General features: G+C 43.2%; 1 protein-coding gene across 1 annotated transcript in view; it reads left to right on the top strand.

Annotated features, from left to right (window-relative positions):
• RASAL3 (RAS protein activator like 3) overlaps positions 1-15,842 on the top strand; it is a 60,070-nt gene that overhangs the window by 28,445 nt on the left and 15,783 nt on the right. The window contains exons 6-13 of the mRNA XM_077262330.1: positions 63-183; positions 303-401; positions 556-1,080; positions 1,162-1,306; positions 11,137-11,281; positions 11,633-11,869; positions 14,603-14,804; positions 15,591-15,682. Coding sequence (XP_077118445.1) covers positions 63-183; positions 303-401; positions 556-1,080; positions 1,162-1,306; positions 11,137-11,281; positions 11,633-11,869; positions 14,603-14,804; positions 15,591-15,682 — 1,566 coding nt within the window. The remainder of the gene's footprint in view (positions 1-62; positions 184-302; positions 402-555; positions 1,081-1,161; positions 1,307-11,136; positions 11,282-11,632; positions 11,870-14,602; positions 14,805-15,590; positions 15,683-15,842) is intronic.

Here is a 15,842-nt window from a genome sequence, read left to right as displayed (position 1 = left end):
GGGTGCTGCATTTACCATAGATGCTGATATTTCCGTTCTTCTAACCATACAATGTATTCCAGGAGCCTGCATGGATCGCATGAGTCGTTGGGTTGTGTGGACATTCTGGACCTGAATAATGAGAAAGACGTCATTATAAGGGCTCTCCACAGCAGCATACTTGGGGAGCAGTTCTGCTTTGAGGTAACAAGAGGGAAAAATGCTGTTAATTTCTACAACCAATTTTTTTTTAACATTCTCCAACCTGAAAAAGGTCATATTACATCATATTAATACACTGGGTGCATTGCTATATCTCACAGGTCATCACAGCCTCTGGTAGTCGTTGCTTTGGATGTTCCTCAGTTCAAGAGCGAGATCGATGGATTGACAATCTCCGTAGAATAGTGCAACCAGACAAGGTTAGCACCATTACATAATTATACCAGTCTGGTCAAATAGATTAATTCATCTATATTTTACACCTGTCCATGATATGATATTATGAAAAAAATATCTTAAACTTCTAGTCCAAGTTTCTGTCCATATTTCCAAATGAATGGTCTCTCCACACAGGATAATTGTCAACGTGAAGAGTCTTCTCTCAGTCTCTGGATCCATGAAGCAAAGGGTCTTCCACATTCAGGTCCTGGTTCTCGTGCTCGGTATTTTTGTGAAGTCCATCTGGATGGAAGTCTTTATGGACGGACCTCAAGTAAGGCAGCTGAAGCCGGAGTTGTATTCTGGGGGGAAAACTTTAGCTTGAGGGACTTGCCGTTCTCATCAGGTCATGTTGCCCTTCATCTTCTTCGAGAGGGCAAAGAAGCCACTGGAGTAGGGACTGTTACACTGGCTTTAGAAGGAATGAAGGAGGGAGTGGAGAGATGGGTGCCTCTTGGTGGAGATTTGACTCTGAGAGTGCGAGGCAGGTACACAAAGCTTTGTGTTCTCCCCTTGGTGCAATATAAGGAGTTTGCAGAGTATCTAACGTGGAGATATCTGAAGCTGAGCAGAGCAATGGAACCTATTCTGAGTGCTCGTGAAAAAGAAGAGCTGGGAAGGTCCTTGATATATGTTCTACAGAGCACCGGCCAAGCCAAGGTGAGACAGGAACAGCATTTGGCAATTAATATCATGTCACTTTTTTTACTATTTCTCTTATTTTATACCATTTTCCTCTAGGAGTTTCTTGTGGACCTTGGTGTAGCTGAGATTTCTCGCTATGATGTCCAAGATTCATTAATATTCCGTGAAAACACTATTCTCACAAAGGCTATTGAAGAATATATGAAAATGGTGGGACAAACATATCTCCAAGAGACTCTTGGTGCGTAAACAGATTTCTAAGAGTTCATAAATCATAGAGAAAAAACTATAATTCTATTTCATCATATCTACAGAAAAGAGACAATAATCAAAGGTCCAAAAAGGTTTAAGTGGTCCAAAAATGTCTGAAAAGTCATGTAATAAGTTGTAACCTTAAACTTCTGGGCCATAGTGCAAAATCTGTAATGGCACCCACAAGCTAGTGACCTTGAAAATAGTTGTATCTTTGCATGTGGCAGAGGAGCCTTTTTGCCACCTCAGTGTCACGAGTGTGTCACGTCCTCTTGGGAGATCTGGGGTTAAAAGATCACTTCGTATTGTGAATCGCAGATCTTAAATTTAGCCTGTGTTTGTGTCCCATATTAAATGGATTTGGTTTCCTTTAGTGCTGAAAAGGTTAATGACCCTTTTTATGCTGGTCAGAAACTTGCAGCTCCATTTCAGCTGCTTCTGATCTGGTCATTACCTCTCCCTATAAAACCTGGTCAGACCTTCTCTGCCTTGCCAGTGAAAGTTTTGCTTCCTAGCTCCTTGGAGACACTGTGCTGAATGGGTGATCATTGTTGCTACTAGAGATTGTTGCGTACTGTTTTGGGGTGTATGCTTTCCTCATTCTCCTATTCACATTTGGTTGGTACATGCCTATCCTTCCCCATATGCCTCTCTACCGTTGGTGAGTGTTTGTATGTTTGTTGCTTTCTGTTATCCCTGTTTTGTCTTTGTGTCTTGTTTACCTTACATTTCTGTCCCATGCCTCCTGGGATGGGGGAGGGGACAGATCAGGTTTAACAGGAGCATAGTAAGATTGGAGCCTCTGGCCTTTCTACCTTCAAGAGTATCTCCGGGACAGGGATAGTTAGGGTCCCAGTTCCAGGGACAGTTTGAAGCCCCGCTTCCTTACCGAGGACCATCACAGCGTGACACTCATGTACTCTAGACTCCTTGCAATGTGGTGCGGGGCGGTTGCAAGGGCAAGGCACTCGTCTTCAGTTCTCCTGCAAGTTACATGAAAGTGTGAGCCCTTGGTGGGTGTGTGGACTTGTGCTGGGAGGACCTTACACTCATGCAGGCCACATGTAGCTGATGTTGTGGGCTTGCCAAGTCCAAATGTTGCACAGTTCAATGATGGAGACCACCATTCCATAATAATTTCATCTTCACTGAATGATAATTTCGTAAGGGTTATATACAAGGGATATAGGGTACAAAGTCTTATGTACGTTTCCTTTAGAGTATAAAGCATTATTCCACAGTTTCCTTCCTCTGTTGTAAACTCCAGAGCTTTCAAGGTACAGTTTCTCCTTTCTTCGCCACAACCCAGCTTTAACTCCTGATCAGCAAGTCTCATAACTTGCTCAGCGGTTCTACGTCCTATTTCTTCCACTACTGGCATTCTGGATCTACTGCTTGGATCCTTCATTAGTCCCCATCTCTCAGACCTGCTAAAGCCTGTTACCTTCTGCGTTACAAGATCTCGTGGCTAGGTGTCCTCTCCTAGAACCCATCTCTGGAAGGACACTCTGTCTCTTTCTATCACTTTTTCTTCAGGATTGCACTATCCCTTCATCTTAGTCTCCACTCACTGTGAATCAACCTTTTCACAGCTCTGCTCACATTGCACTCCAACCTCCAACTCCCCAACTACGAGGAAGCAGTCACCCTATCTTAACACTATCCCTTCCCCTGTGGGCTAGTGTCACACATTAACTCTCTCTTACTCTACAGACAACTATCTACATCCTTACACATTACACTATCTATGTTATAACACTATGCCTTACACTATGTATTACAGCACTTTAAATTATCATATCCTACATTATACTAACAATACTTATCACACTCTATATAATATATACTACATGACAGTATTTACAAAAGAAACATCACACAATAAACTCACAACGCTATTAGTGTCTTCAGGTGTAGGAAGGCAACAGCACAGCCTGCTACCCTTACATCCTCTATGCCCCATATAGTGCATATGGTGTTGGGTATAGAAACCAATTCCTGTTTGCCAGGGCTGTGGATCATATAACAGCTCATTCTCATTCAAATAAAGGTAAATCTGGTGATGTGGCTTCTCTAAGCCATAACTCAGGGTGAGCAGCAAGGGCTGGATGGGATAGTGCTGCAGAGCGGGCCTTGATTATTGACACATGGATCAGCAATAACCAGGACCACAGAATATGCAGGAGGCAGACATACAAGTGGTGCAGGAAACACCAGATGAAGCAGAGTCAAGTGTGTGAATACACAGGAAAAGTTGATGTTTTAACTAGCTGGGACTTGCAGCAGCCAAATGGTTAATAGCAGATGTGTATGCAGGCAGGGACATGAAGCACAAAGATGGTTAATGGCACAGAAATATATCATAGCAATCAGGAACTTGCAGCAGGAAAATGGTTAATGGAAGACATTTACATGCAGGAATTTTCAGCAGGCAAATGATTAACCACAGGATAGAAGTGAAGAAAAGTAAAACTAGTTACTTGCTTGTAAAGATAATTACACACGGACAGAAGCTCAAAATACTCTCTCAATTTTCCTAAACTTCTCCGATTAGTACAGGAGGACTGCTCGAGATGGTTGAGGAATGCTTTTACGTGGTTTGGAAGAAGCACAATTTTAAAATAAACATCCTCCTTCAGATTTTATATGTTACTAAAGCTCTACCGATTGTGATTCCCTCATCCTTCTTCAGAGGTCGTGTCATGGGGATATAGGGAGGGACAAGAAGACAGCAGGTGTCTGGTTTCCCACACTCCTGCACTGGTTAGAATAACTTCACCATCATATTACACAGTGCAGGTTTTTTCCTTGCTAACAGGATAAAAGTTAATCTGTTCAGTTTAAACTCCTGAAGCTTTTCTACTTGGATTGTCTCAGGTGTTCAGTGTTGGCCATTCCTCTCTGCTGTATATCATCACCTCTGTGTGGTGTCTCTCTGTGCCTTGAGTTTTATTTGTAGATCTTTCGTTGTCTGCCCTTAGACCTCGTTCTGACCATATCTGTTTAACCCCTTCTGCTCTGATCCGCTATCCTCCTGGTATTCTGACCTTGCAACATTACCTGACTACGCCTTTATCTGTTCTATCTGTCTTTTGTGCTCGACTCCTTGATTATCCTGACTCACGGCTTGGCCATGAGAAGTAACTAAGGGTCACACTTATACAGGATTCTTGAAATTTGTAACAATGTCTATGGTTATTGCTGTCACATGGTGATTGTTCTTTATTTGGGCACAGTTAGTGCCTTGTGATTATACTTCTTTGTATCTTTTATAAATGAATAAATAAAGATAGATAAAAAAAGATAATTACACACAGGAATAGTAGAGATAAATAATAATAAGGTACCTAGCTTACAAAGACATTGGGGTGAACATAAACAGTATTAGCTAGGATAATGTTGTGAATTCTATTTTTGGGCTCCCTCTAGTGGTCACAAGCGGTACTGTGTAGTGTTGTCTTTCTGCAGGTTGGCTGCATCAGCTGGTTCGTTATCCTTGGTTGGTTTCCTATTTAGCTCACCTGGAGACTCAGTTCCTTGCCTGCTATCAATGTATTCAGTGCTCTTCAGATTCCTTGTGTCTACCTTGCTCCCAGTCTCTCCAAGACAAGCTAAGTTTTTGTTTGATCATTTTTTGATTATCAGTGTTCATTATGTTTTTAGTCCAGCTCGCTAAAATGTGATTTCCTCGCTTGCTGGTTCCTCTAGGGGACTGAGTTTCTCCCCCCACACCGTGAGTTGGTGTGGGGGTTCTTGAAATCTCAGTGTGGATATTTTGTAAGGGTTTTTTACTGACCGCATAGATTCCCTTTTCTATTTTCTGCTATCTAGTATTAGTGGGCCTCATTTGCTGAATCTGCTTTCACCCCTGTGTATGTGCCTTCCTCTTACCTCACCGTTATTATCTGTTGGGGGCTTCTATATCTTTGGGGATTATTTCTCTGGAGGCAAGAGAGGTCTTGCTTTCTCTCTAGGGGTAGTTAGTTCCTCAGGCTGGCTCGAGACGTCTAGGATTTTTAGGCACGTTCACCAGCTACTTCTAGTGTGTTTGGATAGGTTCAGATTTGCGGTCAGTCCAGTTTGCCACCTCCCTAGAGCTTGTCCTATGTTTGTTACTTAGCTGGAGTAATTTGTGATCCTCAACCACTAAGGATCACAACAGTATAGCAGGCCAAAAAGTGTTTAATGCATCGCAGAAGTGGGATAAAAAAGAAGACCTGAGTACATTTTTTTTTTTTCCTCCCGCTTTTCCTTTGCTGCAGTCTGTTTAGCTTTTTTCATCCCCTTGAACTCTGGGTGGTTTTGAGCTCAGCTGCAGACATGAATGTTCAGACTCTGACTTCTAGTGTGGATCATCTTACTGCACGGGTGCAAAGTATTCAGGATTTTGTTATTCATAGCCCTATGTCAGAACCAAAGATACCCATTCCTGAGTTGTTTTCTGGAGATAGATCTAGGTTTCTAAATTTTAAGAATAATTGTAAGTTATTTCTATCTCTGAGACCTCGTTCCTTTGGTGATTCCGCTCAGCAAGTTAAAATTGTTATCTCCTTGTTGCGTGGCGACCCTCAAGATTGGGCTTTCTCTCTGGCGCCAGGAGATCCTGCATTGCTTAATGTAGATGCATTTTTTCTGGCTCTTGGACTGCTTTATGAGGAGCCTAATCTTGAGAATCAGGCAGAAAAAGCGTTGCTGGCTATCTCTCAGGGTCAGGATGAAGCAGAGGTGTATTGTCAAAAATTTCGGAAATGGTCGGTGCTTACTCAATGGAATGAGTGTGCCCTGGCTGCAAATTTCAGAGAAGGTCTTTCTGAGGCCGTTAAGAATGTTATGGTGGGGTTTCCCACCCCTGCAAGTCTGAGTGATTCTATGGCTTTAGCCATTCAGGTTGATCGGCGTTTGCGGGAGCGCAAATCTGCTCATCCTTTGGCGGTATTTTCTGAACAGAGACCTGAGTCTATGCAATGTGACCGAACTCTGACCAGAATTGAGCGTCAAAGTCATAGACGTCAAAATGGGTTGTGCTTTTACTGTGGTGATTCTACTCATGTTATCTCAGCATGCTCTAAACGCTTAAAAAAAATTGCTAAACCTGTCACCATTGGTACTATACAGCCTAAATGTATTTTGTCTGTTACTTTGATTTGTTCTTTATCGTCCTACCCGGTTATGGCTTTTGTGGATTCGGGTGCTGCCCTGAATCTGATGGATTTGTCGTTTGCCAGGCACTGTGGTTTTGTCCTGGAGCCTTTGGAATTTCCTATTCCTCTGAGGGGAATTGATGCTACGCCATTGGCTGAGAATAAGCCTCAGTATTGGACGCAAATGACCATGTGCATGACTCCCGTACATCAGGAGGTGATTCGCTTTCTTGTTCTGCATAATTTGCATGATGTTGTCGTTTTGGGTCTGCCATGGCTGCAAGCTCATAATCCAGTTTTAGATTGGAAAGCTATGTCTGTGTCAAGTTGGGGTTGTCAGAGAATTCATGGCGATACTCCGTTGGTGTCTATTGCTTCTTCCACTCCTTCTGAGGTTCCTGAGTTTTTGTCTGACTACCAGGATGTATTTGATGAGCCCAGGTCCTGTGCCCTGCCTCCTCATAGGGATTGTGACTGTGCTTTAAATTTAATTCCTGGTAGTAAATTCCCTAAGGGAAGACTTTTTAATTTGTCTATACCAGAGCATGCCGCGATGCGGAGTTATATAAAGGAGTCTTTGGAGAAGGGACATATTCGCCCATCCTCTTCCCCTCTTGGTGCAGGATTTTTTTTTGTGGCCAAGAAGGACGGTTCTTTGAGACCTTGTATAGATTATCGTCTTCTGAATAAAATCACAGTCAAATTTCAGTATCCTTTGCCACTATTGTCTGATTTGTTTGCTCGGATTAAGGGTGCCAGTTGGTTCACCAAGATAGATCTCCGTGGTGCGTATAACCTTGTGCGCATTAAGCAGGGAGATGAATGGAAAACAGCATTTAATACGCCCGAAGGCCATTTTGAGTACTTAGTGATGCCTTTTGGACTCTCTAATGCTCCTTCTGTGTTTCAGTCATTCATGCATGACATCTTCCGAGAATATCTGGATACATTTATGATTGTTTATCTGGATGACATTTTGGTCTTTTTTGATGATTGGGAGTCCCATGTGAAGCAGGTCAGGATGGTGTTTCAGGTCCTGCGTGCTAATGCTTTATTTGTGAAGGGCTCAAAATGCCTCTTCGGAGTACAGAAGGTCTCATTTTTGGGTTTTATTTTTTCTCCTTCTACTGTGGAGATGGACCCAGTCAAGGTCCAGGCTATTCATGACTGGACTCAGCCCACGTCTGTTAAGAGTCTTCAGAAGTTCTTGGGTTTTGCTAATTTTTACCGTCGTTTCATCGCTAATTTTTCTAGCGTGGTTAAACCTTTGACGGATTTGACCAAGGGTTCTGATGTGACTAATTGGTCTCCTGCGGCCGTGGAGGTCTTTCGGGAGCTGAAGCACCGGTTTTCTTCAGCTCCAGTCTTATGTCAGCCAGATGTCTCTCTCCCCTTCCCGGTCGAGGTTGATGCTTCTGAGATTGGAGCAGGGGCTGTTTTGTCGCAGAGAAGCTCTGATGGCTCTGTGATGAAGCCATGTGCTTTCTTTTCAAGAAAGTTTTCGCCTGCCGAGCGGAATTATGATGTTGGTAATCGGGAATTGTTGGCTATGAAGTGGGCATTTGAGGAGTGGCGACATTGGCTCGAAGGAGCTAAGCATCGTGTGGTGGTCTTGACTGATCACAAAAATCTGATTTACCTTGAATCTGCCAAGCGCCTGAATCCTAGACAGGCTCGTTGGTCGTTGTTTTTCTCCCGTTTCAACTTCGTGGTCTCATACCTGCCTGGTTCGAAGAACGTGAAAGCTGATGCACTTTCTAGGAGTTTTGTGCCTGACTCTCCGGGAGTTTCTGAGCCGGCTGGTATTCTCAGAGAGGGAGTGATTTTGTCTGCCATTTCCCCAGATTTGCGACGAGTGCTGCAGAAATTTCAGGCGGATAGACCTGACCGTTGTCCACCAGAGAGACTGTTTGTCCCGGATAGATGGACCAGCAGAGTTATTTCCGAGGTTCATTCTTCGGTGTTGGCGGGTCATCCTGGGATTTTTGGTACCAGAGATTTGGTGGCTAGGTCCTTCTGGTGGCCTTCCTTGTCGCGAGATGTGCGTTCCTTTGTGCAGTCTTGTGGGATTTGTGCTCGGGCTAAGCCTTGCTGTTCTCGTGCCAGCGGTTTGCTTTTGCCTTTGCCTGTTCCGAAAAGGCCTTGGATGCACATTTCCATGGATTTTATTTCTGATCTTCCAGTATCTCAGAAAATGTCTGTCATCTGGGTGGTGTGTGATCGTTTTTCCAAGATGGTCCATTTGGTGCCCTTGCCTAAGTTGCCTTCTTCCTCCGATTTGGTTCCTCTATTTTTTCAGAATGTGGTTCGCTTGCACGGCGTTCCTGAAAATATTGTGTCTGATAGAGGATCCCAGTTTGTGTCCAGGTTTTGGCGGACTTTTTGTGCTAAGATGGGCATTGATTTGTCTTTTTCGTCGGCCTTCCATCCTCAGACTAATGGCCAAACCGAGCGAACTAATCAGACGTTGGAAACTTATTTGAGATGTTTTGTTTCTGCTGATCAGGATGATTGGGTGACTTTTTTGCCATTGGCCGAGTTTGCCCTTAATAATCGGGCTAGTTCTGCTACTTTGGTTTCGCCTTTTTTCTGCAATTCTGGTTTACATCCTCGTTTTTCCTTGGGTCAGGTTGAGCCTTCTGACTGTCCTGGGGTGGATTCTGTGGTGGATAGGTTGCAGCAGATTTGGAACCATGTGATGGACAATTTGAGGTTGTCACAGAAGGCTCAGCGCTTTGCCAACCGCCGCCGCGGTGTGGGTCCCCGACTTTGTGTTGGGGATTTGGTGTGGCTGTCTTCTCGATATGTTCCTATGAAGGTCTCCTCTCCTAAATTCAAGCCTCACTTCATCGGTCCTTATAAGATCTTGGAAATCCTTAACCCGGTGTCTTTTCGTTTGGATCTCCCAGCATCGTTCGCCATTCATAATGTGTTCCATAGGTCTTTGTTGCGGAGGTATGTGGTACCTGTGGTTCCTTCTGTTGAGCCTCCTGCTCCGGTGCTGGTCGAGGGCGAATTGGAGTACGTGGTGGAGAAGATTTTGGATTCTCGTATCTCTAGACGGAGGCTTCAGTATTTGGTTAAGTGGAAGGGCTATGGTCAGGAGGATAATTCCTGGGTTGTCGCCTCTGATGTTCATGCGGCCGATTTGGTTCGTGCCTTCCACGCGGCTCATCCTGATCGCCCTGGGGGTCTTGATGAGGGTTCGGTGACCCCTCCTCAAGGGGGGGGTACTGTTGTGAATTCTATTTTTGGGCTCCCTCTAGTGGTCACAAGCGGTACTGTGTAGTGTTGTCTTTCTGCAGGTTGGCTGCATCAGCTGGTTCGTTATCCTTGGTTGGTTTCCTATTTAGCTCACCTGGAGACTCAGTTCCTTGCCTGCTATCAATGTATTCAGTGCTCTTCAGATTCCTTGTGTCTACCTTGCTCCCAGTCTCTCCAAGACAAGCTAAGTTTTTGTTTGATCATTTTTTGATTATCAGTGTTCATTATGTTTTTAGTCCAGCTCGCTAAAATGTGATTTCCTCGCTTGCTGGTTCCTCTAGGGGACTGAGTTTCTCCCCCCACACCGTGAGTTGGTGTGGGGGTTCTTGAAATCTCAGTGTGGATATTTTGTAAGGGTTTTTTACTGACCGCATAGATTCCCTTTTCTATTTTCTGCTATCTAGTATTAGTGGGCCTCATTTGCTGAATCTGCTTTCACCCCTGTGTATGTGCCTTCCTCTTACCTCACCGTTATTATCTGTTGGGGGCTTCTATATCTTTGGGGATTATTTCTCTGGAGGCAAGAGAGGTCTTTCTTTCTCTCTAGGGGTAGTTAGTTCCTCAGGCTGGCTCGAGACGTCTAGGATTTTTAGGCACGTTCACCGGCTACTTCTAGTGTGTTTGGATAGGTTCAGATTTGCGGTCAGTCCAGTTTGCCACCTCCCTAGAGCTTGTCCTATGTTTGTTACTTAGCTGGAGTAATTTGTGATCCTCAACCACTAAGGATCACAACAGGATAAGTCGGCAGCAGAGTTGAGAGTATAATAGTACCAGAATTCACAGGAGTGATGTAGGAATTAGTTGCAGATTAATGAATAGTAGGCAGGAGTTTGCTGGAAAGATGATTAAATAGCTGAGTGAAATGGATGATGAAGCAAACTCCTGTAATTCACATGACAGCTGAAAGCTATGCTTCCGGAATACTCAGTCAGCACATGACTGCCTGAGCTGGTCTTAAAAGGCCTTCAGTAATGGTGTCAGAGGTGTTACCGGGTTACCGCAATAACCTGATGTGGACTAGCTCAAAGGTTTCCAACAATGGGGAAAAAAACAAGGTTTGACACCTGAGCCAAGATAGGCTCTGTGACATGACAGACTGAGTAACAGGTTGACCCTGGAGGCCAAAATGTTACAGAACCTGGCTAATTTCACTCTTCACTCGGGGATGTTCCAATGTGACCTTGAAATGTTCCATACCTTTGGACAAATGGGGCACTATTTATGGCTTAAGAAAAGGCTCTTTTTCTAATATTTTTCAACCCTTCTGAGGCCACATATGTAGAAATAATATAATATTAACCTTTGATCAACAATTGCTAAACTCCAAATAATAATATCACAGATAATGTCAAGAATTTCAGGCAAATAGATTGTGGACAACCCTGAATATGTGAAACCCTTATGTTATCTCTAGGTCCCTTTATCGCTGACATTTACGCCTCAACTGAAAGTCATGAGATTGACCCACAGCGATGTTCACCAGAAGAACTCCGTGAGAACCGAGGACATTTATGGAGGAGCTGTGAAGAAGCCATCGAGAACATTATGCAGTCACAAATGTAATGTGTCACTTCATAAAACCATTATATCGATAAAGCCTATGTATACCAATATATATCTCTATATTAAATCTACATAGGTTGAGTACATTCCATTACTTATCCTGAGTTACAGCCTATATTATAGTCTGGTCTTGGTCTGCGCGGGCCTCCGTTTAAAGGTTCTATTGATAGTGTCTCAACATGACGTGGCTGAGACCTTAGTGGTTTCAACAAGCCACGTTATCACTGGAGCCACCAGAGACCAGGGAAATGTCTGAAAAATGGAGGTCTTCTTGAAGTATATTGGTTATATATTATATATTTTTACATGTTTCTTTGGATGACAGGCCCTATGCTTGTTGTGTGCAGGTATTTTCCTCAAGAACTCTTGGCGGTGTTCTCTACCTGGCAAGAAAAAGTCATCCTACGAGGAAAGCCAGAATTGGGTTCCCGATTAGTCAGCGCCTGCCTGTTCTTGCGTTTCCTGTGCCCGGCTATTCTGTCCCCAGGACTATTTCAGCTCTCACCCGAACATCCTCATCCTCTTTCTGCTCGCACTTTGACCCTGGTTGCTAAAGTTCTACAAAACCTGGCTAATTTCACTCGGTGATCATCCAACGTGACCTTGATATTTTTAATGTGATGTTTAATCAATTAGATTTATTTCAGTGAGGACATTTAGAAAGCCAATGCAGGGGAAATGGATGGCTGACCATATAATGTGTGGATGGGGTGGATTTGTCTAAAAGCAAAAGCTGCTCTTACTTTGCGATTCCTTCAATGAAATCCATATGCCCAAATGAGACAATATAAAATAAGGGGGTTGACTTCATGAGAAGTCTTTTAAGGAAGCACACATTCCTCAAATTGCAAACTTTTTCAGATTGCATAAAAAGATGGTTAAGGGAGTTTGAAGGGAATGTTCAGACCTGTAATTAAAGCTTGACTTCTATATGATGAATAGTTGTCCAATTTTCTATTGTATTTCAAGATTTAAAGGGTTGTATCGAAAATAGTAAGTTATCCCCTACCTCACGGATATGGGACAACTTACTGATCACTGGGGTCCATACGTTAGAACCCTCTAGTGAACCCAAGATCATTGCTCTGGAACCCGGGAAACGAACTTGGCAGAGCCCTATATTTCCAGTAGGCCCACAGGAAATTAATGGAGTGAAGGTCGAGCATGCATGCTTCCACTCCTTTCAAGACGGGACCTTATGCAAAGGGGATAACTTACTTTATTGGGAACAACTCTTTAATTCTTCACCATTTTCACTATCTTTACTTGCTGTTATGGAATGGGAACATTCTTGGTTACCACCAAAGGCTGAAAAACCATGTGGACCTAGTGCTGCTCTTATACCACAAACACGAGTCTAAGGCCTCATTCAGAAATCTGTTTTTCTCACGTACAAGAAAAATAGACGATTATTTTGATCAGACTTTGATCAGTGAGGTCCGCATGTAACCAGTTGTTCTCATATGTGGAGGAAAAAAAAAAAAAGGTTACCAACCTACTTCTTAATAACTATCCATGAAATCGGACTACACCCTCATGGCATCTGAGTGCAGTCTGATTTTATTACAGATTCATAGACTTGCACTGTCAATTTTGACTCAGCCATTGGATCAAAATTGGACACGCTTCCTCGAATTTCCGCAGACCTCTTGGTCCGAGGAAAATTTGAACATGTGCACAGCCCATAGTCTATCATAGGTACGTGTGCTATTGGTGAAAACCACAGATAGCACTCATATGCGAAAAACAGACGCCTAAATGAGGCCTAAAACTGATGTGTAGTAGAGAAAGATGTGCCAAACGTATTAAAGAATTACAATCAATTAAAGTTTTTATCCTCCTAAATACATTGCAATCATCATATTATATAGCACTGTGTACTTATAATTGCTTATTTTGCCTTTCTACCCGGGTAATTCTTTTCTTTTCTCGGCTCTATGTATAAGCAAGAAGTCTCTTGTTCCTGCATTTATCATCTCCCTCTTCAACTCCTGACCCAGCTGCTCTCTCTTCCCCCTGCCAAGGACTTTTCCAGTGACTCATGACTCATGCAAGGAAAATTGACCTCCTGATTCTACATAGAGCTTAGAAGGATTCAGCTAGTCAGTTTTTAATAACGTGTTGTCATAAACCTAATGGAAAAGAGAAAAATTAGCTGGGTAGAAAGCCAAAATTAGCAATTGTATGTACACAGTGCTATGTAATATGAGGACTGCAATATACTAAGAGGATAAAAATTTTGATGGGAGGAGATGGAGTGCTTCTTTAGGAAACCTCTAATGTGTCTATGTGACACATAATTTGACATTCATACCCGCTGAGCAAAAGTAGATTAGCACTAAATTTTACATTAATTTTTAGCAGAAATTATAGTAAATCTGTCAGTGATTGGTCATCCCCTCCTCCAACTAGACAAGAATGGTCATCTTATTTACACCATGAGGATGGACTTTACTAAAGCCATTCAAATATTCCCCTGAATTCATCAATTTTTATGGAGGGTTCCTTTAATCTACAGAGTAATGTCAAAAAAGAAAATCATGGAGGTGGTGTGTCACGAATCCACCGCTCAGTGTGTCTGGGATGCAGTTACTGACAGCTCAGCTATCCAATCGGGTGCAGGGGTATACTGAAGCTGTCAGTACTTTGATTGACAGCTCGGCCATCCAATCCGAGACTGGGAGGTGCTGGGCTGTCTTCAGTTTTTCCCTGTCCCAGGTGGTTGCACAGCTACTTAGCAAGGCTGTCAGTCTCAGACCTCTGCCAGACGTAGCTTCAGCTAAGTGTGGTTGGTTTTCTCTGTGCCTAGTGTTTTGCTTAATGATCTTTCTCTGCCTGACCTTGGACCTCGTTCTGACCCTCCGTCTGTTTAACCCCTTTGCTCTTATCCGCTATCCTCCTGGTCTAATACTAGGCAATGAGAAAAACAAGCACACTTAGCTAAAGCTACGTCTCTGGGCAATCACCTGGAACAGGGAACAACTGAAGAGAGCTCAGTACCTCCGAGTCTCATATTGGACAACTGAGCTGTCAAACTACTGACAGCTTCAGCAGGCGCCTGCACCAGATTGGATGGTTGAGCCGTCATTTTCTGCATGCCAGACACACTGAGGAGTGGGATCGAGACATGACCTTTATCTCCGCCGTAGACTTTATATCAATGTTCTGACGTGATATTGTGAATTCTGAATATACTGTACATGGACATACTTTATGTGGAGCATTAAATGATAGCTGATCTAAAATATGTCTCACTTGTTAATAATAATCATGTTGTGAATCCATCCATCTGTAACCCTTGATTCTGTTCTCTGCAGGTTTGGAGAGAAGGAGGACTACATGTCGTTTATGAACGGCTTCCTGGAGCAGCATTGGGATGAGATGTCTGTCTTCCTGCAAACAGTAACAGATCCCGACAGCGAGGTCGCAGTGAACAGTTATGAGGGCAGTGTAGATCTGGCCTATGAACTTTCTTCTCTTCATTACATGTTGTACGGGATCTTTGCCGGCGTCCATCAGGTGCTTATTAAAACCAATTAAAATAGTGCAAATGTGGTCCTGCTATGTATATCAGTGCTGATATAATGCAAACGAGCTAGATACCACTGCCATATAGTGCAAATAAAATAGAACTAAAATGTAGCATTATAGGAGGAAATAACTCCACATAAGTATTGCTGCTGGACTAAAATTAGAATTGCCACAAAAAAAAGAAATCAAGGGTTGCAGACAGGTACAGAACTAAATGGACTTGCCATCAGACCAATGGGTTGACACCTGACTGGTAACTCCTATGACTAAACACAACTAAGGCCTCATTCAGACCACCAGGGCTAATAATCAAGCTGATAAAATATGTTCCAGTTCCTCTTTTCAATGTCTTTGGATGATGAAGTTGGACTTCCCCATCAGGTTTCCATCTTGAGGCTGGAGCTGTGTAGAGCACCGTAGCGGTAGTGGTAAAAGCTCTGTGCCTTTTTGTATCCCCGTTCTGCTGAAATACTGCGTTAACCAAAGAAATGAAGGGCCTCCTTCCTTCACGTTGACATTGGCTTGACGAAGGCCCTGACTGGTCAAAACTACTCTCCCAAGGCAGATAACCCTCAGCTTCCCATACTACAGTCATCGATATCACATTTTTCCATGACAGATGAAGAAATCCCTTCTATACAATATATTTCGGCCATTATCTCTGAGAAGACCACCCTTCTAGAAGTCACCATTTTTAGTGATCACCTCACTACCTTTTTTTTAGAGGAAATGTTGACTACATTGGTTTTAATATGCGTTTCTTTGTTTTCATAGCAAACTAAAGATGATCTGGAGCCATTGCCCACAATTCTGAAAGCCTTGGCTGAGGGTTTGCCTGTCCCTGAATGTATTACCCAGGATCAGAGGTAACATTGCCGCAGTGGGTTTACCAGTATTGCCATTAATGCCCAGCAAAAATAACACCAACGTAGTCCAACACGATTTGCACCAGGGGTTTTAAAGCGCCTTTTTTTCCTTAACTGTTGGCCCTCAGCAAAATGATAGGCTTCTATAGAAAGTAGGTGT

Source organism: Ranitomeya variabilis, chromosome 5, assembly GCF_051348905.1.
Source record: "Ranitomeya variabilis isolate aRanVar5 chromosome 5, aRanVar5.hap1, whole genome shotgun sequence".
NCBI classification, from domain to species: Eukaryota; Metazoa; Chordata; class Amphibia; order Anura; family Dendrobatidae; genus Ranitomeya; species Ranitomeya variabilis.
This window is presented reverse-complemented; position numbering and strand designations above follow the sequence as displayed.